Below are 27955 nucleotides of genomic sequence, written 5' to 3'. Positions count from 1 at the left end.
CAAACTGAACATATAACTGAACAAAGTATTTTCTTTTTTTATTCCAAAACATCTAGGGTAAAAGAAGTTGGTGTAAAATATACAACATAAATCAAGCACCAGGAAAATCAACAAGAAAAAAAAAAAACGTCATTAACAAACGATGCATATTAGTCATAAAGGAAACAAGAGCTAGATTTTAAATGCAAACTTGGAAAAACAAGTTGTTTAACAGATCGTTTATGTGCAAGGTTCTGACATTCATGTCTGTATGTTTTTGATGCATAACCCTGATAAGTATCCGACTCAAACAGTACTCAAGAACATCAAAACTGTCAGATTATTGTACACTGCATTTACCTGCCTACAAGACGAAGGTTAGTTTAAACTGAAAACGTACACAAAAAAAACAAACCCCGAAACAACCACAGAGCACTGGGTTAAGAAAAGAAAGGTGAAGGAGCTATACATATGAATGAGGGATGAGGAGATAAATGCAGGCATATCTGACACCCAACACTAATGGGAATTGACAAGTATCTTATAGTGAATATACACACGGCCCTTCTCAGCAGCATGCAAACATTCTCAGCTTAGCACGTCCTTGTTAGTTAATCCCCAATGCTTTGTGTTATGTTCAGTGTTTTAGTAACAAATCAACAATTAACTAAGGTGATTTAAGCACTTAAAGAGTACAAGTAACACTAATGAGGGGCCTGAACGGTATTTAAAAAACAACAACAACAAAAAAAACCCACCTGCTGTGTGGTCATAAATGTGCCCCAACAATTACATCTAATTAGATGTCTCATCTACACATCGGTCATATAAGAGTTTTCAGTTCAAATCTTTTTTCAGGGTACTTTTAACAAAATAATTTGGTAAACCATCTGGCTGCCCAGATGCATTTCTGTCCCTCCCCAGTAACAAAAAACAAAGATAAATGTTTAAGGAGTGGAAATTCCGCTCACACACAAAGCTATACGGCCCATCTGGTGGGGATCCAGTAGCATATTAGCCATGTCTAATAAGGCACTTTCTGTAAATTTCTCTCCTTGCTCTAATGAGAACATGACCAAATAAATTTGTGTGTAATGTCACACCACTTTTATTTCCCAGTTTTATCACAGATTTTTTTTTTGTTATGTTTCAAATTGAAAAGAACTAAACCAAGCTTCCGGTTTCAGCCAGTTCACCCAACATCCAAACAAAAATGGGCAGAACTAAATCTGAGTGAGGGAAACAGTGCTTCTCAACAGGGAGGGGAGGAAAAAAGAAAGAAAGAAAAAACAGCAAATAAACAGACAGATATAAAGGCAGATGGGAAGCCATATAAATTCCTGCCCCCTGGAGACCGAACATGAGCACTACACTTTTATAAAGTCAACCGACTCTCGGTGCAATGTCGGAGAGCTTGTACATAAACCAAACTAAGCACTCCTTTTCGGCATGTTAAGTCTTTAATGTGATGGATGTTAACGTTCAGAAACCGTTTGTAGACTAATCAGATGCACGATGTGTGAATTGCATGAGTTATGAGTACAGCAGTTCAATGCAGGGTATATTCAGATGGAGAAGCTTCTCCTGAAAAGAATCATTAATTAGTGACTTTGAAATGACGGGTTCTTTAACAGAACATCAGGGGCCGAGTGTCACGTTGCAAGAATGATAGAAAAACAAGAAAAACAAAAATTCTTTTGTCTCAGCATGAAACAGAGCAATCTATTTCCTTAGTACTAGAAACAATAAAAGACCAAACTGCAAAAACTGGCTCAAGAATGTCACGTACTATATCTACTGTATCTCAGAGGCCTTGATGGGAAATGTAGTGCTGTCATAAAGCAAATTACGGTGTCTCTGTCTGAACTACATCTCCCATCACGCAACCCGCTGAGGATCATTTGTGCTACTAAGCAAAGCATAGAGAGCTGTACAGGAAGGGTGAGGGAGGGGGTAGGGGCAGGGTAGGAGCGCATGAAAGTCGATAAGACTGCAGACGGACGAGTGGAGAGCAGAGAGGGAGTGTGCTAGTGGTTAACAAGACCCTGCAGCATCATCAGGAGGCGGCGGGCACGCTTGCTCAGGGAGCTGTGAGGGTCCTGCTGCAGGAACTGGAACAGCTTCTGACGCACTTGTGACAGCACGGCACTCATGTGGTCCCTGGTGACTGGGTCGCCATGATCTAGGTTCATCACTGCATCCTCCAGATAGCTGCACGCACACACAAACACACAGAAGAAGGAAGAGGCACAGTTATATTATAAAAAACATCACACACATCCCATGAAGCTCAACACACTTCTATTTTTCTCTCCAGTCGAATAAGCTCAGTAAAAACATTTATAAGGACAGAATCCATTACATACACAGAAGTTCATTACAGAAAAGAGTTTTGTCTTCTAAATTGCTAATAATGTTACTGACTATCAACAACATGAACAGTGACAAAATACAAGCAAGAGGGAAAACAAGTCAGTTTTGATTTCAGCTTGTCTTTACGTGCACATTTGCTTCTGTATGAATATTTAAACCCAGCAACAACAATTCAAATTCAAAGAGAACGTCCAATGATTTACAACATGTTATTTTCCTCTCTGCTTTTCAGATCGTTATTAGTTTGCTTTGAAGCCTAATCGCATTACACTGGAGAGGCCCTGTGAATGCACTCCAGCAATTAATATTGAATTAGAGAAGCAGTGATCTTTGATATGCCCTTATTCTCACACATAGACACAATGCAGCTCTCTCAGCACAACTGTTGTATGAACAGACACTACTTACTGCTTTGTAAAAGCCAATATGAGACTGAACTTATTTTTCCCCTCTCCCCAAACAGCCAACGTTTGATAAAACCCGGTGAAGGATTAGTAAAATGCCAGCTGTCTGAATGGGGGGAAAAAAATTCCCATCTGCCTTTAAAGCTAAACGCCTCTGCTACGTTGGCTCCACCCTTTCGCTCCATGCTATTTAGAAGTCATACGAATTACCTCACAAGCACTAATTAACATTAAAGCAACCATTTTAAAAATGCCAGGTGCTCCCAGAGTTGAATGGCCTGCCCTTTTCCAGATGGCCGAGCTCAGATTCTCTGTAACAGATTACTGATTTCTCACTGCATCTCAACGACCTGCTCCAGTAAAAATCCCGTCTGCCTTGTACTCAAAAGCAATGGTCAGGCGTAAAAGCTTTTAGCCCCTCCTGTTAGTTAAATGATGCTTGGTGGTTCTCTTCAGCACCCTCCTATATAAGAGGTGATGTAAATAAATAGACTGTAGTATAAATGCTACATGCAAAAGAACACTGTCAATGTTTTTATTTGGGTTTTGTGTTGCCCAGTGTTGCAATTAATTACGTAATTTGGGCATTGTGTTTTAACAAATAAATTAAAACACGAGCCAGGTAAATATATACACATTTATATTATTATACACACACACACACTATATAAATATATACATTTAAATATACAAACACGCATGATCACGGGCATAAATTTCATGTAACAGTAGGGGGGACAATAAATCTAAAATTTCTCATGGGCAATTTTTGAAGGGAGGACACAAATAATAGTCTAATCGTACTTATAAAGATATGTCCCCACAGTGAAAAACTTTGCTTTTATCATTATTATTGTAGCATGGAGACTGTGTCTGTTTTATTTTCAAAGTTTTTCTCAGGTTCAATGACAGCAGATTTTTCTTCAAAACTATTTATTGCATTGTTTGTGTTGTTTACAGTTACGCCATCAACATCAATACAACAATAAAATATAAACATGACTGCCATTGTGGAAAAAATATATAAAAATAACGAATGTTTTGTAACAAAATCAATTATTAAATAATCAATTTACAGTAACTGCTCTATGTATAAAAACAACAAAACTGCTTTGGCGTGTTAGTTGCAGTGCACTATGCAACAAGCTATTGCAAACACGCTAACGTTAACTAGATAAGTAATATTTTAATCGCTATTATAGCAGATTCATGGAAAATTACGTCGGTAATCAGCATTTTTGCTGCAACTAATTTATGAAGGAGTCTGCATCAACTACATTAAAGAGAATCGGTTTATTTAAAGTTAATAAAATCCCCTACTTAATGAAGTTGAACATTAATTGAGCCGCAGCCACACACCAGACTCGTGTGCACAGAGTAGGTGAGATGTACTGGGAAAGCAGACAGTGGGTCAAACTACTGTGAGGAAGGGGAGGGGGAACTCAACTGTTTCTAAATGCATTTTTTGTGTTTTTTTTTTTCTACTTACACAATTATTTAGGTATACATATATTTTTTTACAATAGAGTGTGCGATATTTAAAAAAAAAAAAAAACACACACATTGAGAGAGAGAGATACTTTTATATTCTGATTTATATATGCTTAAAGCACTCAGTGTGAAACCATGCATGGCTTATGTTATGCCTGAGCTGTAGATTTAGAATCTTTTAGTTCTGAAAGTTAAGATGCATGACTTAAAGGCAGTATTTTTGTATTATTATTATTATTATTATTATTATTATTATTATTATTATTATTATTATTATTATTATTATTATTATTATTATTAATAATAATAATTTTAATGTATGCCTTAGTTTTGATACTTTAAAAAAAAAGTAATTTGAAAGTAATTATTTTTTTTGTTTTTGCATCTCAGAAAAGGGTTTAATTTAAAACCCAGAATGTTTGGCACTTAAATGTACTTAATTCTTCTCAGTCAACTTTGTCATTGTTCATAGTACAAGTACAGACAGAGAAACAACGAGTAATATCTAAATGTTTATTTGTGATAGTATGCAATGCATACAACAATATTTTCTATGCATTTAAAAAATAAAAGTTATTTTTTCTAAAAAAGGAAACCAATTAATTCTTCATTTTAAAGAGACCCGTCTCTCTTGTATATTTAATATTGCTCTTTAATTAAGCAAAAATACATTTTAACCGATTACATGATTAATCGATAACATTTTCGGTAGAATACTCGATTACTAAAATATTCGATAGCTACAGCCCTAACTGTATGTCTGCTGACATTGCTGAAATGCCCTCAATAACACTACTGTGTACATGAGAAAAATGCCAGGCAATGTAATGCCTATGGCCATATGGACAATATCACACAGCAGCATTTGAGAGTAAAACTCAGAGGTGGCCTTAGCGATCACAAGCTTTTAAGAGCAATAAAGGGACCTGGCAGTGTGTGAGTGGAACATTAGGCTAAGACTAGCGTGAGCCTGGGTGTTCTCCCTCTGCACATATATCTAGCCCAGGCTTGCCTGGAGAGAGCATTATGATCTCAGACAAATACAACATAGAACAGCTCAACACTTCCTGGGAAATGCACCCAAGTGGCGCTCAGTTCAAGGTCGTCACCAGATGAAACTGCCAGGCAGAAGGGGAAAACTACTGCTTTATCTCATCTAATCTGGTTGTAATCACCGTTAAATGGAAAGGTTACTTTGGCTTTACATATACAAGCGTAGAGTTTTTGAGTCACCCAATTAATTGATGTTCCCTGGAAGGCAGTGCACAATATCAGGAAGTTATGTGTTGCTACACATATGAATAACTGACCTGCATGGCTGTCAGGGAAAAGAACATATGGAGACTGACCTGATCTTGAGGTCGGTGCGTGTAACCAGGTTAGTGGAGAGCTGCTGGATGAGTGAGAGCAGTACGGCCTGGTGCAGGGGGCAGGGAGTCTGACCAAACACCTGCTGAGAGTCGACGGTCTCACACACATACAGTACCAGGTTCAGATCGGCTGCAGACAAGGCCTGGAAAAACAGCACATATTTGTTATCTCTTCAACATTTTCTCTCTCACAACTGAACAAAACCCAGAAATGAACTATTGATGAATAGAGTTTGTGTGTATGCTTTGTTTATAAGCTGGAAGCTGCATAGCATCTTAGGTGCTATAATATGTGGAAATGTGAAGAAAAATTCAACCAACTAGGTTATACCAATATAGTGAAGAAACAGAGCATATTTTACTATTATTAATTTATTAAATCAAATTATTAATTATTTAGTAGGGGTTGATAAAATGTATTATTTGAATAACTAAAGCCTTCGCAAAAGTGGAAGTAAATAGGTCAAAGCAAAAATGTCCAACACCGAGCAGAAAAAATATTACAATTTATATATATAAAAGCGCATTTTCACAGAAATCTTAAAAAAATTAATAGCTTAAATTCAAAAGGTTAATGGTTACCAAAATAGCTAAAATCAGTGTAAGTGTGTGTATACGTGTGTGTGTTTATGTGAGAATGTGCATGACATAATCCTGACCTGCTGGAAAGCCTCGTTAAGCTGGCCCTGTTGCAGCAGCTGCAGGATGCTGGCCTGCTGTGCCTGGAAATCGAGGTGGGCAGTGGGGACAGGCGTGCTGGCCGCAGAGCGCATGGCCTGCATGATGCTGGATGTGACTACTGCCTGCTGCTCCTTCATAGCCTGGCTCACCTCACCCTTTACAATGCGCTGTACCTGGCTCAGGATCGAATCCTGCAGACTGCAAAGAATATAGCATTGCGTTGAAGAGCATGATGAACAATGGTAGAACAGTAACGGTGAACAGTGGTTACACCTAGTGAAGCTGGAACAACTCATTTGAACTGTTAAAGAACAGAATAGAACAGTCAAGGGTATATTTTAAACAGATAATGACAACACTAACTGGTGTTGTGACTTTGATTCAGTGCTAGACACTGTAGCTGTGAAAAGTGTGTCAGAAACTGGGGTTCTACAGGAAAGCCCGATTTCTAGACAATACAGAAAGAACCAAAGCTAATGACATTAGCAAAAATGATTAACTGATGCAAATAACACTGGTTTAAAAACAATGAATTCAGTACATTACATACAAACTGACAGTCCTTGTCAGCGTGTGAGTACTTGGCAGAACAAAGCAAGTTTAATGGCATAAAAATCACACTGATTTACATTCTGTAATGGCTCCAGATGGAATCCCTACTTTATTATTCATAAGGCGAATGCTGTAATTACTTAAAGCTGTGCTAGTTGAATGCAAAAGCAAATTAGTACCAAGCTACTATTGTGGATTGTTTTGAATGCCACCAGAGTACAAACATTAAGAGGGAAGGATCCGGACATGTGCCTCAAACCAACGTACATTAATCCATAAAACTAAACTATGAGGAAGCCAAACAGGTTTTATTGGCTAACATTAAACCCAGGCTTAAACAGGCTTCTGCATAAAGGTATTTGTGCTTCACCTTAAGGATCAAGTCAATCAGGACATTCATAAGAAAGGAAGGAAGCACATGCCTAAGATCATGCTTTAACGGAATTTTAATGAGATCTGATTTCATAGTGATTATGTACGCATGCGTCTTACTTTCCCACAATCAGGTGGAGTTGGTGTTGAACCTCAGTGCGCACACTTGCTGCTACTGTGGTGGCCAGCTGGTCTTGGGAAGTCTGTAATGAATCAATCATCTGCTGCAGCTGACCAATTACAGGGTCTCGAGCATCTTGCTCACGCTGCTTCCTGTTCTTGACATGTGTCTCCAGCTGCTGAATGTCTGTTAGAGAGATTACATCTTGGGTCACTGCAGTCTGCTGAGGTTATAATGCCACTACTAGCTTCATTTATAGAACAAAGAATAAGAACCTCTTGTGTAAGGTTCCCGATTAGAGGATTTCAGATGCTGCTTGATTCCCTGATCTACTTATATCCAGACTTATAATAATAAGGGGGTCATGTTAACTTTACTTGTAATCTCTGCTCACTGAGAAACAGCATTTTAAATCAAAAGCTAAGAACCGCAAACAATAAAATGGTACAGTGCTAAATTTGAGACTTTATTGTAAGCCTAGCTGTTAATTTTCCTGCACCATAACTTTTAGCAACGTACTCCGACGTTAAAATGTCAATCTCTTACTCAAATTGGAAAAAGAACTTGAGTTCTCTTTGGTAAATAGTTAATAAGTAAAAAGCAACACAGCAAACTCCCAATGCAGTGTTATTCCTGTGTTAGATGGCTTTCAGTGGAAGGGATTAGCGCCTGAGATTCTTACACTCGTTGGTTCCTTGTTTAAAGCTGTCATTAATCTGCTGAAACATGGACTGGCAGCCACGCTCAAACACAGGGAGCACAATGCTTTGGAAGGCATCTTTGTAGGCTGCCTGGATGGGACCCTGCATGGCTTCAGCTGCAGCTCGACCAATGGCGTCAGTAGTGTTCTGCCAAAACAAATTTAAAAACAAGAAGGAAAAAGTGTGAAATTGTTTGTGTTAAATGAATAATTTGTGTTATGGTTTATCTTTTTTTAATTATTTTCTATCTAGTTTATTCACTGGTATAAATAGATGTTGCTTGCACAATATAGTCACTTATAATTTCACTATTGTAAAAACATGGTTTCTGCAACAGTAATATCTGCTCATGTCAAGAAAACACAGAATTTCAGCAACTGACCTTAGACTTAACAACTTTGGTGACATTCTCCTTTAGCGTGGCCTCCACTGAAGTAAGCTTGGCTGAAATAATGTTACTCATCTGTCCGGTCAAGGGTTCCAGACTCTTGGTTACGGCTGCAGCACAAGGAATAAGGAACACCATCACAATCATCCTTCATTACCATCAACATATCTGATCTGCTTTCAATACAAACAAGGGTAAAATATCTTTGCTTAGAACTATTAAAAATATCAAAATAAATGGCCCACATTAGCATAGGCATGATTAGACTTTTGCATTTTGATGGTTAATATCCGACTCTTACTCTGAGGAACTGTTTTCTTCATCTCTTCACGCAACACTTTGTCTAGGCGATTTGAGACAGTGGTGCCCAAAGTGTGAGCTAGCTGCTGCGTGAGGTGTTCCTGGAGCTGCTGATTATGTGCGTGTCCTTCTGCCAACACCCGCTCCATTGTTCTTTCTGACACACAGCAACCAGTCAAGGTCCAAGCAACAATCAGTGCAGAAAATCAATGAGGCATTAACTAGTGTCATAAAAAAATTTACCTTCACAAATTTCAAGGCAAGAATGTGTATAATAATTTAGACCGGACTGAATCTTTTAATTTATAAAAACTGCAATTCAGCCTATGCTTTGATCATTATTATTTTTATGAACATTACTGAAAAAGAATGAGCCACAAGTGTACCAATGCCTAAGGCTTAAAGTAAAGCAGTATCTGATGAGTTCAGGAAGTGAATTATTCTGCTTTGGTTGCACCATTTCAGCTTTTTTTTTTGGTAAACTGTTCCTGGAGAATTTTTAAACATATAAAGACAAATAAGTCCTTCAGGCCACACAACACATAGGAAACGACAGGTAAAGAGATGTTCACATAGCCAGAAATTACACCACTCATTTAAATATCGTACAACCCCTTTTCCTTGGAAATTAAATACGTATAATGTGCACAATTAAAGACTTTCAGTGTGTGTGAATGTATTTGTATCATACAAGAACGAACAAAATGGCAGAAGAATCTCATAATGAAGTGCAACATGACGTTGATTCCCAAACCGAATATTGAATAGAAAAATAACAATGGCTCCAAACATATATTATTAAAGAGATGGTTGTTGACTTCAGAGCACAGAGCGACCACACTCTGCTGAACATTGACCGTTCCCCCGTGGAGATATGGTGTTCAGCTGGCGGAGAACTTCACCTAGCTACAGTAGCTTCATTACCAAGAAAGCCCAGCAGCATCTCTACTTCCTGTGAAGGCTGAGGAAAGCCCAGTATTTCCCTCCCCCATCCTGAATACGTTTTACAGAGGGATCATTGACAGCATCCTGAGCATCACACTCTGGTTCAGGTACTGCACCATCTTGGATCGCAAGACCCTGCAGCGGATAGTGAGGACAGCTGAGAAAATCATTAGAGTCTATCTTGTGTTTTTTGTCCTGTAGTGTTTTATTTTGTCTATCTGCACTGTGTCTCATCTTGCACTGTTTACACACGTTTCACTTAATGTGGCTAGAACTTACTTTCAGTCCTTAGTTCTGTGTTGTTCTATGTAGCACTGTGGTCCTGGTTTCATTTCACTGTGTACTGCATCAGCTTACATGGAATGACAATAAAAGCTTCTTGACTTACTTTTAAAACACAGGTTGTTCTCACAGTCTACAGGAAGTCCAAATAAACTTTGTATAACCAGATCTGCCAATTGATTTGATTGGATAAAGGCATTCCATTACATGTGTTATTTTAGCTGATTTTCATTTATTAGCAATTTCACCAAAGAGAAAACCAACTGAATGGATCTTAACTGAACAAACCAATTTGGAAATAAGTAAAGGCTTTCCAATTATTCGGGTAACGTTCCAAAGCTGTGAACAAGGGCAACTAGAACAAAATATCACAGTGTGGAAAAATGTCTTTATTTTTTACCTTTGTGAATTATTTACTGACTGCTATGTACCAGTTTGTGCTTGGGTTAAAAGTGTTGAATTCTTGCTGGTCTTTGTAGGATTGAAGTAGTTCATTATAACAAATACTACTGATATTGCAGGTAAGAGGAACAAAGCCTGCTATATAAATTTATGATGAAAAATTGAAGGTTAAGTGCAATGTTGTCTATTATCTCGTTACAAAAATCTCCAATAACTAGTTTCAGTGCTTATGGGCATTATAAAAAGCTTGTGTCACTGTTGCTATTTGGAAGACTTTTACAATGGCATTATAATTACTTGTTTGCTGATTTATTTGCCACCTGTTTTTTTCTTCTTTTTTTGATGTGGGATGTTATTCTGGTCACTTTGCAAAATGAAATCAAGCCATCTGTGATTAGGTACAATGGATATAAAAAGTCTAAACAGCCATGTAATAAAATAAAATACCTTCAATAAGCTAGTTGTGCAGGTATGCACATCCATAACTATTACTTTCTTGGAGCACCTTTTCATTTTAGTACACAATTTTTAGGGAAGAGTGCGTCACCTCTATTAAACTGGACCTGCTAATATTTTCCCATTTTTATTGCACAATAGAATTATTATAGGTTTTGGATCTGGTCTTAGCAAACTGAGGAATATGCAAACTGCCATATGCAGAAACTAATCAGTAACGGTCAGATATTTCTGCAACTTCTTTAATGTTGCAGTAGGTCTCCTAGTAGCCTCCCTGGGAAGTTGTTCTTTTGTCCTTTTATACAATTTGGAGAAACTTCCTGTTCTTGGTGATCTCATTGTGGTGCTCCATTTTCTGTATTTGTTGATGATGGCCACTGTTTGTTGATGACGGCCACTGGCCACTCTTCTTATCCATAATTTACACTATATACACTTTGTAAGCTCGTTGCAGAGCATGGCTTAAGCAGTCAGATGAATCCACAATGATGTGAAGGAAAGATTACAGAAACAGCTGATCGTTGTTTCATTCTGAACACGTAATATAAAAGGGTGTGTACACTTACACAACCAGGTTATTGCAACTTTAATTTTTCCTATTTGTCCTATATTTTATACCTTGCAATGCAAATTGCAAACCTTCACTTCTTCACAGTGAAGATGGAAAATGTCCTATCTTTATTTATTGGTTTCATTTTTTTTTAAACCATAAAACCTGCCAACAGAGCTGTATAGCCATTCATATCCATTGTATTCTTGTAGCCTTTCGACCCAAGTTTCCTTCGTCCATAATTATGAGGGTGAGTAGCGTGTGCATGCAAATACTACATTTAATTTGTACAGACACTGAGGATTCATCCCAGAGCCTCAGTGTGCACAAGGGCCAGTAATGACATACTTCTGCCACTGTATCCTGCAGCTGAAAAATGATACTTTGCTTGACATCATTTTTGGAACTTAATGAAGTCATGGCCTCACTACTTTCTCTAACAGAGCTGAAAATTAATCTCAGCCATGCACATATCCAGCATAGTAGAATGAGTGTTATTGCTCATGTAAGATCACATCTGTTTTTGATTCTATCAGAGTCAATTCCCCAAAATGTTGATCCACAAAACAAAGAGCAGATAGTTTTATGTAAAAACTGAGACTGAAGATACCCCTCGTGTCCATAGTATGTGGACACCAGATCACACCAATACAAACCTAGCCCATTTTCTTGATAGCTCCATTTAGATGACAACTGCTTTCACCGCAATCAATTTAGGTGCTTCATAGCACTCGGGAAAACAAATGCGAACAGAATAATTTACATACTTAAATTACTGCTTTTCTGCTCACTTCAAAACAATGGCCTACTATGTGGAGATTTGATATCATATAATACCAACTAAATCCTGTTTAATTCTATTGTGGTATTTTTTTTTTAGGTCAATAAAAAAAGAAAGAAATGGGTGAATACTTATCCAAGGCACTGCATAAAAGCTCTATCGACCAGGTTCAAGCTGTTAAGCAATGGACTTTTCTGACACGCTCCCTCTGGGAAAAGGATACGTCCCTGTTCCTGCTGGGTGAGCAGGACATGCTCTACGTGGGCCATTATGGAGCTCTGGACAGCATCCATGTGGCCCGTGAGCCTCTGCAACAGCTCCTGCTGGCTCTGCCGCAGCTCATCCAGCTCCCTCTGTTGGCTCCTAAGTAGCAACAGCAGCTCGTCCTGTACCTCTACGCTCATCTGCGGGAGGAAGAGAGAAACATGTAAACAATTCACAGCCACACGAGTTACACCATAGGTCATGGTCCATTAGGTCAAGTCTGTCCATTACTGGACAGACTTGTATTATATAATGTACAGGAACAGTTTTCCTACCTGATTATCCAAATGCCTGGACTGTGAGGAATCACTAGTGAAGAAAAAAGATAAAGTTAACACACACACACACACAAAAAGCTCAACCTTCCAACTCAGACAGCTTCAACAACTCGACACAATGATGCTATATGACTCACCCCTCATCTTTCTTGCTCTTGCGCTTGAGTTTGGGCGAGCCACGAGGTGAGGACTTCCAGTCCTTCACTGGCAGTCTGTGAGAGGCTCGAGAACCACAGTTCCCTGAAGATGATGCCAGACTTGCCACCTCATCATCATGATCACTGTCAATCGTTGCAGATGAATGATGTTTTAACTCAACAAATTATATAAATGACTGAACCTATTTTGCATGAACATTTATATTAGGATCATGAAATGATGAAATGGTGAAATATTTAAGGTCATGTGAGTCAGGTGATTTATTTTCCTCTGAGAGAAACTAACTTGTAGTGAACAAGTAAAAAAATAAACAAAAACAATAATAAAAATACTATATAAAAATTCTTGCTTAAAATGTGCTGTAGTGCACACCTCTGCTCTGCACTGGCATCCTGGCTGTCATTCTGTGTTAGGTGGTAGGTGCGTCTGTGGAAGGGGGATGACATGTGCAAGTCCTTCAAGTCCTCTCTAGAGCTAGATCATATTCACAAACCATTGTGATTAAAAGTTTTACATGGCTGTTGGTATTTCTAAAGCAGTCATATGACCTCATCACCTAAAATAACCCCAAATACAATGCTAGTGATAAGCTTGTGACTGTTTTTTATATGTGGATAAAAAAAATGCCACCACACTTGTAAACAACAACAATAAAGCAGATAGTGATCAGCATTTCAGAGCCTCACTCACCATTCTCCCAGGCCGTTATCTCGCAGGCTGTTCCTTGTTTCACGTGTTATATCCGGTGCTGCAGGCCAACTGCGGCTGGCACCACTTTCAGAGCAGGACGATGCAACAGCATTGACAGCATTTTCCTGTGACAGTGCGGTCTCCAGCAATGAGGGTGTGCTGCTGAGCCTTTGCTCAGTATCTCCAGATGCTCCTCCGCTTAGTTCCAGAGGTGAAAGCAGGTGCAGCGCTGAGGCTGCTGATGCCATGCTGTCCTGCAGCCCCTGGAGGGGGTCGCGCGCCTCAGCCATCCCCCTTGGCAACGTCTCGGAGGCAATCTCAGGGATGATGTCCTGCGACATGGCCGTGGAGGCTGAAGAGATTACATCAGGAGAACGAGTTCTAGTGGGCGATGCCTGTGGCAGCAGCACAGGTTCCATGGCCTGGAGATCCAAAGACATGGAGGGGTTTGGAGAGGGCATCACCTGCAGATGAAAGAATGGGTGGGGAAGGGGAAGTGTAGCGTGAGCGTAGGAGGCCGCCGCACACAGTCGAGAGGCTTCACGCAGGAAAAAGAAAGAACGGACTAGAGGATGTGAGAAGCCCTAACATGGAGCAAGGATAGAGGGGCAAAATGGGGTTGGAGGTGTGTTCGCCCACTTAGATTCATTGAAGAGTTATTGATTAAATTCGGAGTCGACTGAATTGCTCATTCACTTATTACTATAAATGTTTAACAAAAGCGGACAAATTACTAGCCCTGCTGTCTGTGAAGAGCAGTTTCTGTGTCAAGACTATTCATTTTTAGTTTCATCAACCAGATAAAGAAAGAAAAATAAGTAAATAAAAACTGTAAAAACGATAACTGCATCGCAGTACGGTACAACAGCAGCACAGTGGATGGCAATCAGCCACTGCAAATCCATAGTAAAAGCTGCCCAACAGACTGGAACACAGTTCCCCAACATCACAGGAATTTTCAAAAAAGGTGATTGCAGAGAGAGACAGAGAGGGATTATAACACCGCCCATATCCACCATGAACTGTTTGTAGGTCTCCAATTAGTAGTCTGCACTGTTCACAAACTGAATACTGAAGAGTTTCTTTTTCCCCTTCAGCTGTACTAATGCTGAACTCAGCTTCTAAACATTAACCGTCATCTTCCTCCGAACAAAACATTAGCGTCAAGAAACCTTAACACTTACATTTCTGGCATTTAGCAGACACCCTTATTCAGAGTGACTCACATTTTATTTCAATTTATACAACTGAGCAATTGAGGGTTAAGGGCCTTGCTCAGGGGCCCTGCAGTAGTGGCTTGATGGACCTGGGATTCGAACACATGACCCTCCGATCAGTAATCCAACCCTTAACCACTAGGCTAAAACATACTGTATATTATTTGCAGGAACTTGCACTTCACTGAAATCTGTCGTTATTACAATTATTTACATTAGACTGTATCTTATGGAGTTATGCTGTTCAACTGCCTGTGTACTGCTTATTCAAACTTATTGCAGCATTTGCAGTACTGGTATGCAGCATACAGTTTACCTTTTCCTATACAACTGAACCTAAAAGAACGTGAATCTATCTAGAGAATATTTCATTGTTTTCCCCTAAATATACCACACAAAAAATGAACATCACAGCTCTAAACCAAAACATTTAACTAACTACCTCATCTGTGCTATTGCATTATGTTAGTGATCATCAATTATTTTTCCAAAACATAAAATACCTAAAAACACACTGGAGCTTTCACTTGTACAATGCGCAACATTATTAGGTTCTCATTTGTCCACCCATGTTGAAGAATAAATGAATCTGGTATAAACTACTGTACAATCATGCCAAACACTAATCCATCAGTATATGTAGTATGCTGGTGTGCATGTCGCTGGTTATGGGTGGATGGGTGGTATGGTTGTACCTGGATGTTCTCTCCCAGGCCTGAAATGAGAATAGAATTGGCTCTTGGGCTGCTAGTGCTGGCACTGAGGTTTAAGCTGCTACTGGCTGCATCTGTACACAGCTTAGGGCTCTGGGTGAGGTCCTCTGCAGCCCTACAACAGCAGCACAGGCACAAAGCTAAATATTAACTCAGCTAACATACACAACACAGAATAAGTGACCAAAAGCAGAAATCTGACAAATATTAGTTCTGAGGCTCCTCAGCTTGTAAGACTGTGGACTGACCCTACACAGCACAGACAGTCTGACTTAACATGCAGTATTGTATCGTCTGCAATGGGTGTGTGCAAATGGTACTAAATGAATCATGTGACCAAACACCAAGAAAACTTCCTAACAGACATAAATGAATATGGTGTATAAACAAAACTTCATGCCTTTAAAAGCAACCTTTTCCCCTCAGGTTTTTAAATATTAGCTCACCTCAGGTCTCTGGAGGTATATACATAAAACATTGTTAAAATGATTATTTTTTTAGATATCAAAATAACCAGTAGTAGCAAGCTAGCTAACGAGCATCATGACGTGGTTTGAGTAAAATACATTATTCAAATTTGGTTTAAAAAACTTGCTGATGTGTGTGTGGGCTATACCACATTTGAATAATTTATTTTAAATCCATGATTTATATTTGTAAATTTTAGAACAGTGCTTGAAATAAACCCAAACATACAGTTTGTGGATGGTTTATAAAATCACCAAGTCAGATTGGTTATGCTCTTAAGGGTGGCAAAACCTTACAACCGATGCAGTTTTCAGGCTGAACAGCATTTCAGTCGATATCCATGGTGCCTTGTGTAAATAATAACACGTATAAAACCTGCATGTGCCGTAAACTGAATTAGCACTGTTTAAAGCACTTCCTGAACAGATGTAACCTTTGTGACTGTAAGGTCTGGGGACTAACCTTGGACCGCTGTCAGAGCTGCTCATGGCTGTTACTATAGTCAAACTGCTAGCACTGCTGCCAGGGGAGGCTGGGACCTGAAGAGAAACACATACAAATAATGTTGTTGGTGCAGACCAACAACATTATTACCATTAGTCTGATTGACACGAACAGTCCATGTAAAATGTTGTGATCATTTGAATGAACTTCTCTGCAGAAAAAACATGTTAGGCTATGGCACAATAAAAAGTCCAAAGCTAGTGAATAAGAAGCTTACAGATGCACTGGGTGTCATGAAGGCATCCGGGGTCATGAGTTTGGGCATGGTCGAGCCGGAGGGGCTCAAGAAGTCAGCTGGAGCCGGGAGAGAGGGGATCTTACACAGGTCGGTCTGTGAATCACTTGCACCAGATTCCTTATCTGAGCTCAACATCTCCATGCTCAAATCAGTCAGAGGGTCTGCAAAGCCTGGAGTACATAAATGCAGAAATCAGAGTGTATGCCTCATGCACATAGTAGACAAGCAGATTTGAACAACCACACATATGCTGAGCAGAAAATCATGCAACTGCGCTCCACTCAGGTATTAGAGGTCAGATTAGTGTTTAGATCCAGGGGAAAAGTAATAGTGTGTCCCTTAATATGCAGTCATACCAAAGCCGTCCGGAGGGCCAGAACACGTAGGCAAAAACAGGGAGGCAGCAGCAGCACCCTGATTGGGTTGGAACCAGATCTGCACATCCTGAAGGGATCTGTAGAATCGAAACCAGACAAAGTACAATAAACATTTCATAACTCAGTATGTATTTAATATCTATGAACACATGCCAAAGCTCTGGGCCAGAGCAAAAATGTTATCATTTGAATGGATTTCTGTAGAAATAATGGTTAATCTAATCAGCTTACTTTGTATGCACACAGTAAAGCTTGATCTGGATTCCTGATTTTGACTCCAAAGGTCCCTGGCTTCCCTCTGTGAGGAACAGAAATATGTTAGCAAAATAGTACACAAAGAAATCTGCAGCATTAAATACTAGTTGCTTTTCTTTTTTCTTCATATATACACACACACACACACATATATATAATTTTTTTCCACACACATATATTCACACACAAACAGACACACTTAATAAAACGGAGCTTACCTGTGGTCATGCTTTCACTCTCCTCATCTGGAGGGAGGACTTCGGTGTGGCGCAAGCGAGCATGACTGACATCCTGGACACCAAAACTTAGCACAGGGTGTGTGAGTAAGAACTCTGAGACAGCCATAAAGCTTGCATGGCCCTTTTCCTGATCTTGAAGTAGCTCCATCACATACAGAACCTGCACAACATACCCAGTCAGATAGCTGACCTTGCAAACAGGTCCCAGCTTATTCTCACCTAAATCTAATCTAACATTTAAAAGAATCAAAACATCTGCCTGCTACACAAACACTCAAAACATTAACAAACAAAACATCGAAACCTATGCCAGCTATTTCAAGAGCTTTTATCAGTATTTTACAAATGCATCTAGTACATACTTTTTTTTTTAACATTGACATTTAATTTTGCTTAATGTTTTTGCAGAAGTGTGTGAATAACGGATTAGGACAAGGTCAGACCTTCCTCTGCACATCTGTTAGGATAAGGCACTCAGCAGATAGGTCCAGACTGGCTTTCAGACTGGGCAGAACACTCGAGTTAACTGGGTCAGGGTTAAACCTGCAAAGCACAACATAATAGGGCTAGGGGGAATATTCATGGAATAAGAATAGAGTTGGCTCTTGGGCTGCTAGTGCTGGCAATGAGGTTTAATATTCAAATTCCCATGGTGTTTGTGCACAAAACTTTAAATTGATAAGAAACATGTTTTTAAGCATATTATGTACTTCACTGGTACAAAAGCGCAAAGGATTTGTACCTCAATAGGACCCACACTTCCAAATGTTATATACATGGTTTATGATATACAATGAGTTTATTATATTGAACACTTGGTTTATAGGAAAAGAACACACTTAATAGTCTGTAGACAGGTCCATGATACCGTGCACCACATCTTCAGTTCCTGGTTCTGATCTGCTCCCGTGATTAAGAATCTCCAGAACGGAACTCTACAGAGCACAAAAGAGAAATAGTTAGAAACTGTAAACCCACAATAAGAGTGTGAGTTTAGTCACAATCATAATTCCTGCTTCAACAAACCACAAGGAAAAGAACTCAGAAATTCTGCACGGTCACTCACTCTGGGTCCTGCTTCTTATGGTTGTCACAGAAGAGCAGGCAGGAGAGAGGCCTTCCGTTATGTGGCTGCCACTCATGAAGACATCTGCAGGTTAAAAGCAGTTTATTTGAAATCATAAGAGACTGAAAAGTAAGGTGTCGTGTTTTAGAACCGGAGGGGAAATAACCGTACCAAAAGCATGAGAAAACTACAAAGAGAGTACTTAAAGCTACTCCTGATTTGAAGACACAGAACACAATTACCACTGCAATAAGTTAAGCAATTTTCCAGCCAAGACAACATCCCAAAATACCTGAGATACAGGTGCATCTCAATAAATTATAATGTCGTGGAAAAGTTCATTTATTTCAGTAATTCAACTCACATAGTGAAACTTAGTATAGTGTATTAGTGTATTATATAAATCCAGTACACACAGACTGAAATTGAAGTCTTTGGTTCTTTTAATTGTGGTGATATTGGCTCACATTTAACAAAAACTCACCAATTCACCATCTCAAAAAATTTGAATATGGTGACATGCCAATCAGCTAATCAACTCAAAACAGCTGCAAAGGTTTCCTGAGACATCAAAATGGTCCCTCAATTTGGTTCTCTAGGCTACACAATCATGGGGAAGATCTGACGGTTGTCCAGAAGGCAATCATCGACACCCTTCACAAGGAGGGTAAGCCACAAACATTCATTGCCACAGAACCTGGCTGTTCACAAAGTGAGTATTCCATGTTAATAGAAAGTAGAGTGGAAGGAAAAAGTGTGAAAGAAAAAGAGCCTTGAGAGACTTGTCAAGCAAAATTGAATTTGGGTGAACTTCACAAGGAACGGAGTGAGGCTGGGGTCAAGGCATCAAGAGCCACCACACACAGACGTGTGAAGGAATTTGGCTACAGTTGCCGTATTCCTCTTGTGAAGTCACTCCTGAACCACAGAAAATGTCAGAGGCGTCTTAGCTGGGCTACAGAGAACAACAACTGGACTGTTAGCCAGTAGTCCAAAGTGGTCCGCTTTTCAAATGAGAGCAAGTTTTGTATTTCATTTGGAAACCAAGGTCCTAAAGTCTGGAGGAAGGTGGAGAAGCTCATAGCCCAAGTTGCTTGAAGTCCAGTGTTAATTTTCCACAGTCTGTGATGATTTGGGGTGCAATGCATCTGCTAGTGTTGGTCCACTGTGTTTTTTGAAAACCAAAGTCACTGCACAGGTTTACCAAGAAATTTTAAAAGCACTTCATGCTTCTGCTAACCAGCTTTTTAAAGATGCTAATTTCATTTTCCAGCAGGATTTGGCACCTGCACACACTACCAAAAGCACCAAAAGGTGGTTAAATGACCATTGACTGGCCAGCAAACTCATCAGACCTGAACCCCATAGAGAATCTATGGCGTATTGTCAAGAGGAAAGTGAGATAAAAAGAGACCAAAAAAATGCAGATGAGCTGAAGGCCACTGTCAAAGAAACCTGGGCTTCCATACCACCTCAGAAGTGCCACAGACTGATCACCTCCATGCCACACCAAATTGTAAAAGCAAAAGGAGCAAAAAGAGTAAAGTAAAGCAAAAGGAGCCCCTACTATGTATTGAGTACACATACAGTAAATGAACATACTTTCCAGAAAGCCAACAATTCATTAAAAATAATTTTTTTAAATTGGTCTTATGAAGAATTGGTGGGTTTTTGTTAAATGTGAGCCAAAATGATCACAATTGAAAGAACCAAAGACTTAAACTACTTCAGTCTGTGTGTACTGAATTTCACATTTCAATACACGAGTTTCACTATGAGAGTTAAAGTACTGAAATAAATGAACTTTTCCACAGCATTCTAATTTATCGATATGCACCTGTATGACACATACCTTGGCTGGTCCAGCCCTTCAATGTAAATCTGCCAGAATTTGACATAGCCGTCGTGACTGGCTGTGGCGAGAACGGTGCCGTCTGGAGACAGAGCTCCCTCACTGATACGCTGTTCAAAAACAAAACAACACATTACTAAAATCATTCTTCTGCCTTGTAGCTTGGTGCTCCCATGAAATGGCTGGAGAGCAGAAAACTGATTTTGTATGTTTTTATACAGTACATCCTTTTAAAACAGGAAATCAGAGTGACAGCATGTTAGAGTTACTTGAATTGGTTAAACAGGCACACCACAAACCCTGCTGGAGCTACACACACTTTACTGTAGTTCAGTGAAGTAGCTAAATACAGGAAACAGAAAAGAGTTTAACAAGAGCTTTTAACAAGACAACCCTAACAACTGTAGAGGATGGTCACAGGTCCAGAGGACATCCTAGATAATAAACGCAGGACCAGCTGTCAGTGTTAATGCCCCAGAAGTGACAAAACTATACAATTACAACAATAATAACCCACAATATTTTTTATCATCAAATTTGTGACCACAACACAAAAGAGCTCTAAAACACCAGACTGGATTTAAGGAACACTCTGCTTTTCTGTTACATGGAAGAAACATCTTGATTTCCTGTCTGGTTTTTAACTTTTTTTGACCCAAAAGGAAAAAGGTTTCATGAGGGTTCTACTGTGTTTTATTATGAATTATGTCTATGGATTAGTCTTTCATGCCTGACTGCATGTCCTCTGAGCCCTGCGGTCACTTTCCCGAGTGCGCTGGCTGAATCCATTTCAGAGTCATCTCAAACGTCAAAAAATATCAATAAATATCAGCATGAACATTTTAGGTAAAAGACTAGGTTATGGGCTCCAGTAGAGACACTGACCTACTCCATTTATTTTTCTGTAATAAAACATTCATCTCCTTTAAAGCACCATCAAAATTAAGTAAAAATGCAAATTCAGTAATCGTTCATTTAATTCATTTGCCAATAAAATCACTTTGTCTTGCAGTGTTATGTTAAATGCCTAAGAAGTCACACATACAAGTAGACCTGTCACAATTTTAACATTTACATTTAATTAGGAAATATTTCAGTGAACATAAACCTTTCTAAACAAGGAAAATGTAAAGATTTTCTATTTACAAATAAACATATATTAACTTAAACTATACAAGACAAATTTCAACCTCAATCCATTCCAAAATGTCCATTACAATAAAAACACATTAATATATATTTAATGTATATTTGAACTAGTTATGCATATTTACATAGAAACATAAGATTGTGAAAACATAGCCTTCATCAGGTCAAATTAATGCAGTTAGTCAATTACACAATATCTGTGACAGATCTGCATAATGGTGTATATTGTGAATTGTGCACTGCCTGCCTCTGGCCCATGATCTATTATAGAGGCAAAACACTAAAGCGAGGATTACGGCTTACCGCTGTGTGTCCTTTAATGGCGATGAAGCCCTCTTTAATCTCTGTAGCATCCACAGGCCATGTGGTGTTGCTAGAGCGTAGGATGTCAAGGTCCCAAACCTCAGCCTATCATTCAGGGCAAGAGAGGAAGATACAGTTAGTCAAGAGGCAGAGCAACAGCAGAAATCATGAATTTTAGATTCAGGGTGTGATGCCCACTCTATCTTCATGCAGCAATGCTATTGTCTGGCAGCAGTCCTCTGGGTTCTCCTCATTGTCCTCAGGAATGAAGGGGCACCAGATGAGTCTACGGCTTGAGTTCAGCGGTGTGTCATCAGGTCTCCGAATGTGCACAATCACTTCATCTCTAAGAGACATGGTTAAGGGGCAACAGGACAGTAACAGGACCTTTGTTCACACACACACACACACACACACACACGTGCTATGACTGCTTTACATTAGATATAACTTGCAACTGCTGTGGACTTTGCTTCTATAACTTTTTATAAAAAGGTATTAAAGGCAGGAGATAGACTTTCTTCTACTGCATCTAGTTTATCTAGTCTAGGCTGCAAATAGTCAGGAATAACAACTGCTGCTAGAGCAAGATACTGGATTTTGCTGTTTTGGCTGGTGAGCTGCCAGATGAACATGTTGCCGGCTTCATCCACGCAACCCAACAGGGTGGAGTCAAGATGGGCGAAGGCCAGGTCTGTGACAGCTCCGGTGAAACCCTTAAGCAGTGTGCGCTCCGTCGAGCCCAATCGCAGGACCCGGATCATATACTGATTACTGGCACCTAGGATCAGACGAGTCGTAATCACCTTGCTGGTGGCGAAACACCACAAGCCAATGAAAACTACTATACAAGACATGGTTTTAATCATGTTTGATTTACATGGATTTTCCCCTAAAACCCATGTAATTTATGAACACTTTATTCTTCATATATATTACTATGAATACCAAATTAATGATATAAATACAATGCAATTTTTTAAACTAGACAAAAATGTGTGGTTGGATATAAAATAACATATCGAGCATAAACTAACAAAACGAGTTGTGAAATTTGATGATACTGTTATACATGCAAAAAGCCATTTCACCACCACAGCGAAGTACTTTATTGTGGGTCTCTACACAGTTTATGTTAATGCATTACTTTGCTCTTTAATCGACGATGCTTTATCCAGCCGAATGTTTACCTAAAGCAGACTAATGATTCAAGCAATTTGACAGTTTATATTGATTTCTTGGTGTCTCACTTCTCCATTTTGGAGAAATACTTGGGAGATTCGTTCTTCTACGGGTTATCTGGAAGCCCTGTGTATTGTGCCTGGGGAATAAGGGGGTTGTGTCGAGAGATCCTGGGGACTATCAGGAATATTGTCATACAGGTCTGTAGAGCTAAAACACTTGGATTAATGCCAAGTGAGTGTGCAGCCTGTTCAACTGCACCCAAAACTGCACACAGTACTGAGGTGTGTTTGTGGTGACTGAAAAGCTTGTCACTTGGGATGTATCTGAAAACAAAGTGTCTCGTTTTTAGCCTGCCATGATTGTTATTCTTCAGCTGTGTCGCTACTTTAACAAATACTCCACCAAAGTCCATTATTCACACAGCTAACAAAAACAAAAGGAGTCTCATTTGTATCTGAGCACTCTTGAGGGTGCACTCGAGCTGAATCCACCATTTGCTTTCAATCATCTCTGTGGAAGTTATTGTTGTATTCTGAAATATTACTAGAAAAAAAAAAGAAAGATTTTTTCCCCCTCAGTCCCAGCATTTAACCACAAACTGAACCGACTGTGAATTGATCTTTGATTACTTTCATGTCAATCATCTGCTGCATAACAGTTCAAACACCAAAAAAATAATCAACATCAAGACATCAACTCACAATTTGTGCACGCTTACCTCGAATGGCATACGCCAAGTACGCATTAGACACTGCTATTAGGTTGCCATAGTAGTATTTGTGTTCCCAGTCATATTTTGCCACTGGCTGGATTTTAACCTGTAAAAGAAACACATCTGTACAAATACTCTACATCACACCTATAAACTAGTACATAATAATATTATACATAATTCATAATTACATAATTAAAACATAATACATACATAGGCAACATGTAACAACAAACTGACCTTATTACTCCCACGAGCTTTACTGTCAATACTGGAGTCTTGGCTGGCAACAATTACTACATTGCTTGCTGTGATGGGAATACAGGTAGAGCAGTCGTCTCCAGTCAGGGAACTACAGAGAAAAGCAGACAAATACATTCCAATTTAACATACACAAACGCAGGTGGTCTCACACACACGCACACACCCCCTTACACACACCCTCTCACCCTCCCACACCCACCCCCTCCATCTCACACACACACACACACCCACGCAGCCTCACACACACCCCCTTACACACACCCTCTCACACCCACCCCCTCCCTCTCACACACACACCCTCCCTCCATCTCACACGCACGCCCACCCTCCCTCCATCTCACACGCATGCCCACCCTCCCTCCATCTCACACACACACCCTCCCTCTCTAACCCACACGCACGCCCACCCTCCCTCTCTCACCCACCCACACGCACGCCCACCCTCCCTCTCTCACACACGCCCACCCTCCCTCTCTCACACACGCCCACCCTCCCACTCTCACACACGCCCACCCTCCCTCTCTCACACACGCCCACCCTCCCTCTCTCACACGCCCACCCTCTCCCTCTCACACACGCCCACCCACTCCCTCTCACACACGCCCACCCACTCCCTCTCACACACGCCCACCCACTCCCTCTCACACACGCCCACCCACACCCTCTCACACACGCCCACCCACTCCCTCTCACACACGCCCACCCACTCCCTCTCACACACGCCCACCCACTCCCTCTCACACACGCCCACCCACTCCCTCTCACACACGCCCACCCACTCCCTCTCACACACGCCCACCCACTCCCTCTCACACACGCCCACCCACTCCCTCTCACACACGCCCACCCACTCCCTCTCACACACGCCCACCCACTCCCTCTCACACACGCCCACCCACTCCCTCTCACACACGCCCACCCACTCCCTCTCACACACGCCCACCCACTCCCTCTCACACACGCCCACCCACTCCCTCTCACACACGCCCACCCACTCCCTCTCACACACGCCCACCCACTCCCTCTCACACACACGCACCCACTCCCTCTCACACACGCACCCACTCCCTCTCACACACGCACCCACTCCCTCTCACACACGCACCCACTCCCTCTCACACACGCACCCACTCCCTCTCACACACGCACCCACTCCCTCTCACACACGCACCCACTCCCTCTCACACAAGCACCCACTCCCTCTCACACAAGCACCCACTCCCTCTCACACAAGCACCCACTCCCTCTCACACAAGCACCCACTCCCTCTCACACACGCACCCACTCCCTCTCACACACGCACCCACTCCCTCTCACACAAGCACCCACTCCCTCTCACACAAGCACCCACTCCCTCTCACACACGCACCCACTCCCTCTCACACACGCACCCACTCCCTCTCACACACGCCCACCCACTCCCTCTCACACACGCACCCACTCCCTCTCACACACGCACCCACTCCCTCTCACACACGCACCCACTCCCTCTCACACACGCACCCACTCCCTCTCACACACACACGCACCCCCTCCGTCTCACACACAAGCACCCCCTCCATCTCAAAAGGAAAAAGCACCAGTTTGATAGTGAAAGAGCATTCTGCTATGTCTAAAGCATTGTTTATTTTGTTTTTATTGTAGTCAGATTAAGACCGGCAAGTCAGATTACATCACTGTTTCCAGCAACTAGTGAAATGAACCCTTACATTGTCTGAGTATCTGCCATGTTTATGTTGTCAGAGCTGTGAGTTGATGGATCCATCACAGCGCTTAGAACTCCTGCTCCAATAAGGTCAGTCCCCAGCAGGCCGTTTAGCTCTCCATTACACGAGGTCTTCCGCTGGCTCTCACCTGCAGTGTTCTCTGGGAAAAATAGGGGGGGGGGGGGGGGGACCATGATTCCAGTTGAATACATACAGCACACATATATATCAGTTAATACCTATCTCTTGGCAGCTAATTTACAAAACAGCACATAACCAAATAAAGTGCAGTCTTCCAGAGTCAAATATAGCAAAAGTTTTGCCAGGCAGGGAAAGAAAAGAGGCACTCGTATGTCTAAACAAGTTATATGTGCTTAAAAACCTGAATGATTACTACTACAGTTTTTTGGTTGAAGTGAAAATTGCATTAGTCCCGTCACTATGTAGAAGCGTATGAATTTTTTAATCAAGAGAATAAACCTCCACATACAGCATGTTGAGGTTTATTCTCTTGATTTTAAAGTTCTGTCAAGTTCTTTCTCAGAAATATTAACCTAACAGAAGAGTACATTCTGGTTTTATTAATATTCTAATTTATTTCATTAGACGAAACCTCATTAGCATATGACAAATATGTGCGTATTTAACATATTTAGGTTATTAGAAACATGACAAATGGAGCATGAAACTTTCATTTTTCTTGCCAGCAGAACGATCAGCATCTTCATATACTGTTAATTATTCGGTTTATCATAAAGCAAACACACAGCTATATACAACAGGTAGTTTCTATTGTGGTTTGTGATTCCATATATAACATGTAACATGTATGTAACATCATATGTACAGTAACTTCGATAATAAGTGCAGTCATGTGACAGATCACAGATATCACATTGCTCAGCTCATTGAGGAGAATTCTGAATTCTGGGTCTCCGAGTGATGAAAGGTTTATGTTGTGATCGTGTGATACGAGTGTTTTCATGTGTCACATGCCTACAGAACACTAGTTTTGTTTTTTGTGTGATTTCACTTATTTTAGGTGTTGCTACTGATAGATCGATGCCTGGAGAGAGAGTGTTATTTTTAGAAAGGGGAAGACAGATTAAATATATATATGTAGAGAGACTGTGGGAGAGTGTGATAGTCACTGATAGAAAGATGGATGCAGACAGTGTGTAGCATTAAACAAATCGATTGATAGGGTGCCAATATTTGTAGAATTGGTTAGACAGAGTGCTGATACTGAGGAGATAGCTAAACAGAGAGATGGAGATAGATAGACAGACAGACAGACAGACAGAGAAAGAGAAGAGATGGAGATAGATAGATAGATAGATAAAAGAAAGAGAAAGCGATAGACAGACAGACAGACAGAGAGAAATAGCCAAATAGAGAAAGAGAGATTAGATTGATGGAGATAGATAGATGGATGGATGGATGGATAGATAGATAGATAGATAGATATGTAGTGTGTTCATGTATCTTAAGAGCTCTAAGAAAAGAAGCGTTTAAAAATGTTTGGTCTCGTAATAAACATAATTCTAATGATCATAATCGTCATATTAAATAGCAGAACAGAATATCAGCTTATTATGTCGGCCAACATGAACATTCATGACCTCAGAATATTGGCTCAAAGGAACAAACCAGTAAACGTATGTGGCTAGTTCAGTGTTTAGCTTCGTGTGCTAGCAGACGTCAGTTTGTTGTCCTTCATTATTCAACTATTCCTTCTGTTATTCAGCTATGAACACGACGCAGAGTAGAACATTTCTTTATTAACTATGCAATCTATTTACTTAACAACGTAAACCATCATGTAGCACAAGTCAAAATAAAAGCCCGTGTAAGGCTCGACATGTCGCCAGCGCACTGCTGCGGCCTAGCGCGCTAACTGCAGCCTGCTAACCTGCTACAAGTCCCGGTAACTTACCGGTGGAGTTAGTGGGTCGATCCAGTTTTAAGATATCTCTCAGGTGCTGAGTCGCCCCTTCTATATCTATGTTGGAACTGGAAGCCATAAGGTCTGAAAGGGGCCGAAACGTTGCGAAGTGACAAATTACCGCTTGTTTTGTCTTGTGCTCGCACATACGAAAATCTTACAACTGTGTTGACTTCCGCTGGTGCGCCGTTTTTTCCTTCCCACCACCAAGAGCCGGTTTGTT

General features: G+C 40.5%; 1 protein-coding gene across 1 annotated transcript; it reads right to left on the bottom strand.

The window, feature by feature from the left end:
* Positions 1–11: 11 nt before the first annotated feature.
* On the bottom strand, positions 12–27955 carry edc4 (enhancer of mRNA decapping 4). Its single transcript, XM_027161225.2, has 29 exons — positions 27724–27955; positions 25791–25947; positions 24058–24169; positions 23824–23923; positions 22515–22701; positions 22119–22266; positions 21921–22025; positions 20469–20578; positions 18617–18700; positions 18390–18485; positions 17994–18093; positions 17530–17710; positions 17288–17354; positions 17036–17133; positions 16659–16849; positions 16400–16476; positions 15452–15584; positions 13540–14003; positions 13222–13323; positions 12828–12971; positions 12688–12721; positions 12372–12552; positions 8734–8889; positions 8427–8542; positions 8026–8191; positions 7343–7529; positions 6277–6496; positions 5597–5760; positions 12–2190 (listed from the first exon to the last, which is right to left on the bottom strand). Exons 1-29 carry the CDS (start codon positions 27878–27880, stop codon positions 2007–2009), a joined length of 4221 nt encoding a protein of 1406 aa, XP_027017026.1. The 5' UTR covers positions 27881–27955; the 3' UTR covers positions 12–2006.

This window comes from Tachysurus fulvidraco, chromosome 13, assembly GCF_022655615.1.
Source record: "Tachysurus fulvidraco isolate hzauxx_2018 chromosome 13, HZAU_PFXX_2.0, whole genome shotgun sequence".
NCBI lineage: Eukaryota > Metazoa > Chordata > Actinopteri > Siluriformes > Bagridae > Tachysurus > Tachysurus fulvidraco.
This window is presented reverse-complemented; position numbering and strand designations above follow the sequence as displayed.

Coding starts and splice junctions, on each gene's coding strand:
- edc4 (XM_027161225.2), bottom strand. CDS start 27,880: ATGTGCGAGCACAAGACAAAACAAGCGGTAATTTGTCACTTCGCAACG. Junction 23,924..24,057: donor AAGCTCGTGGGAGTAATAAG/GTCAGTTTGTTG, acceptor TTTCTTTTACAG/GTTAAAATCCAGCCAGTGGC. Junction 12,722..12,827: donor AAGAGCAAGAAAGATGAGGG/GTGAGTCATATA, acceptor TTTCTTCACTAG/TGATTCCTCACAGTCCAGGC.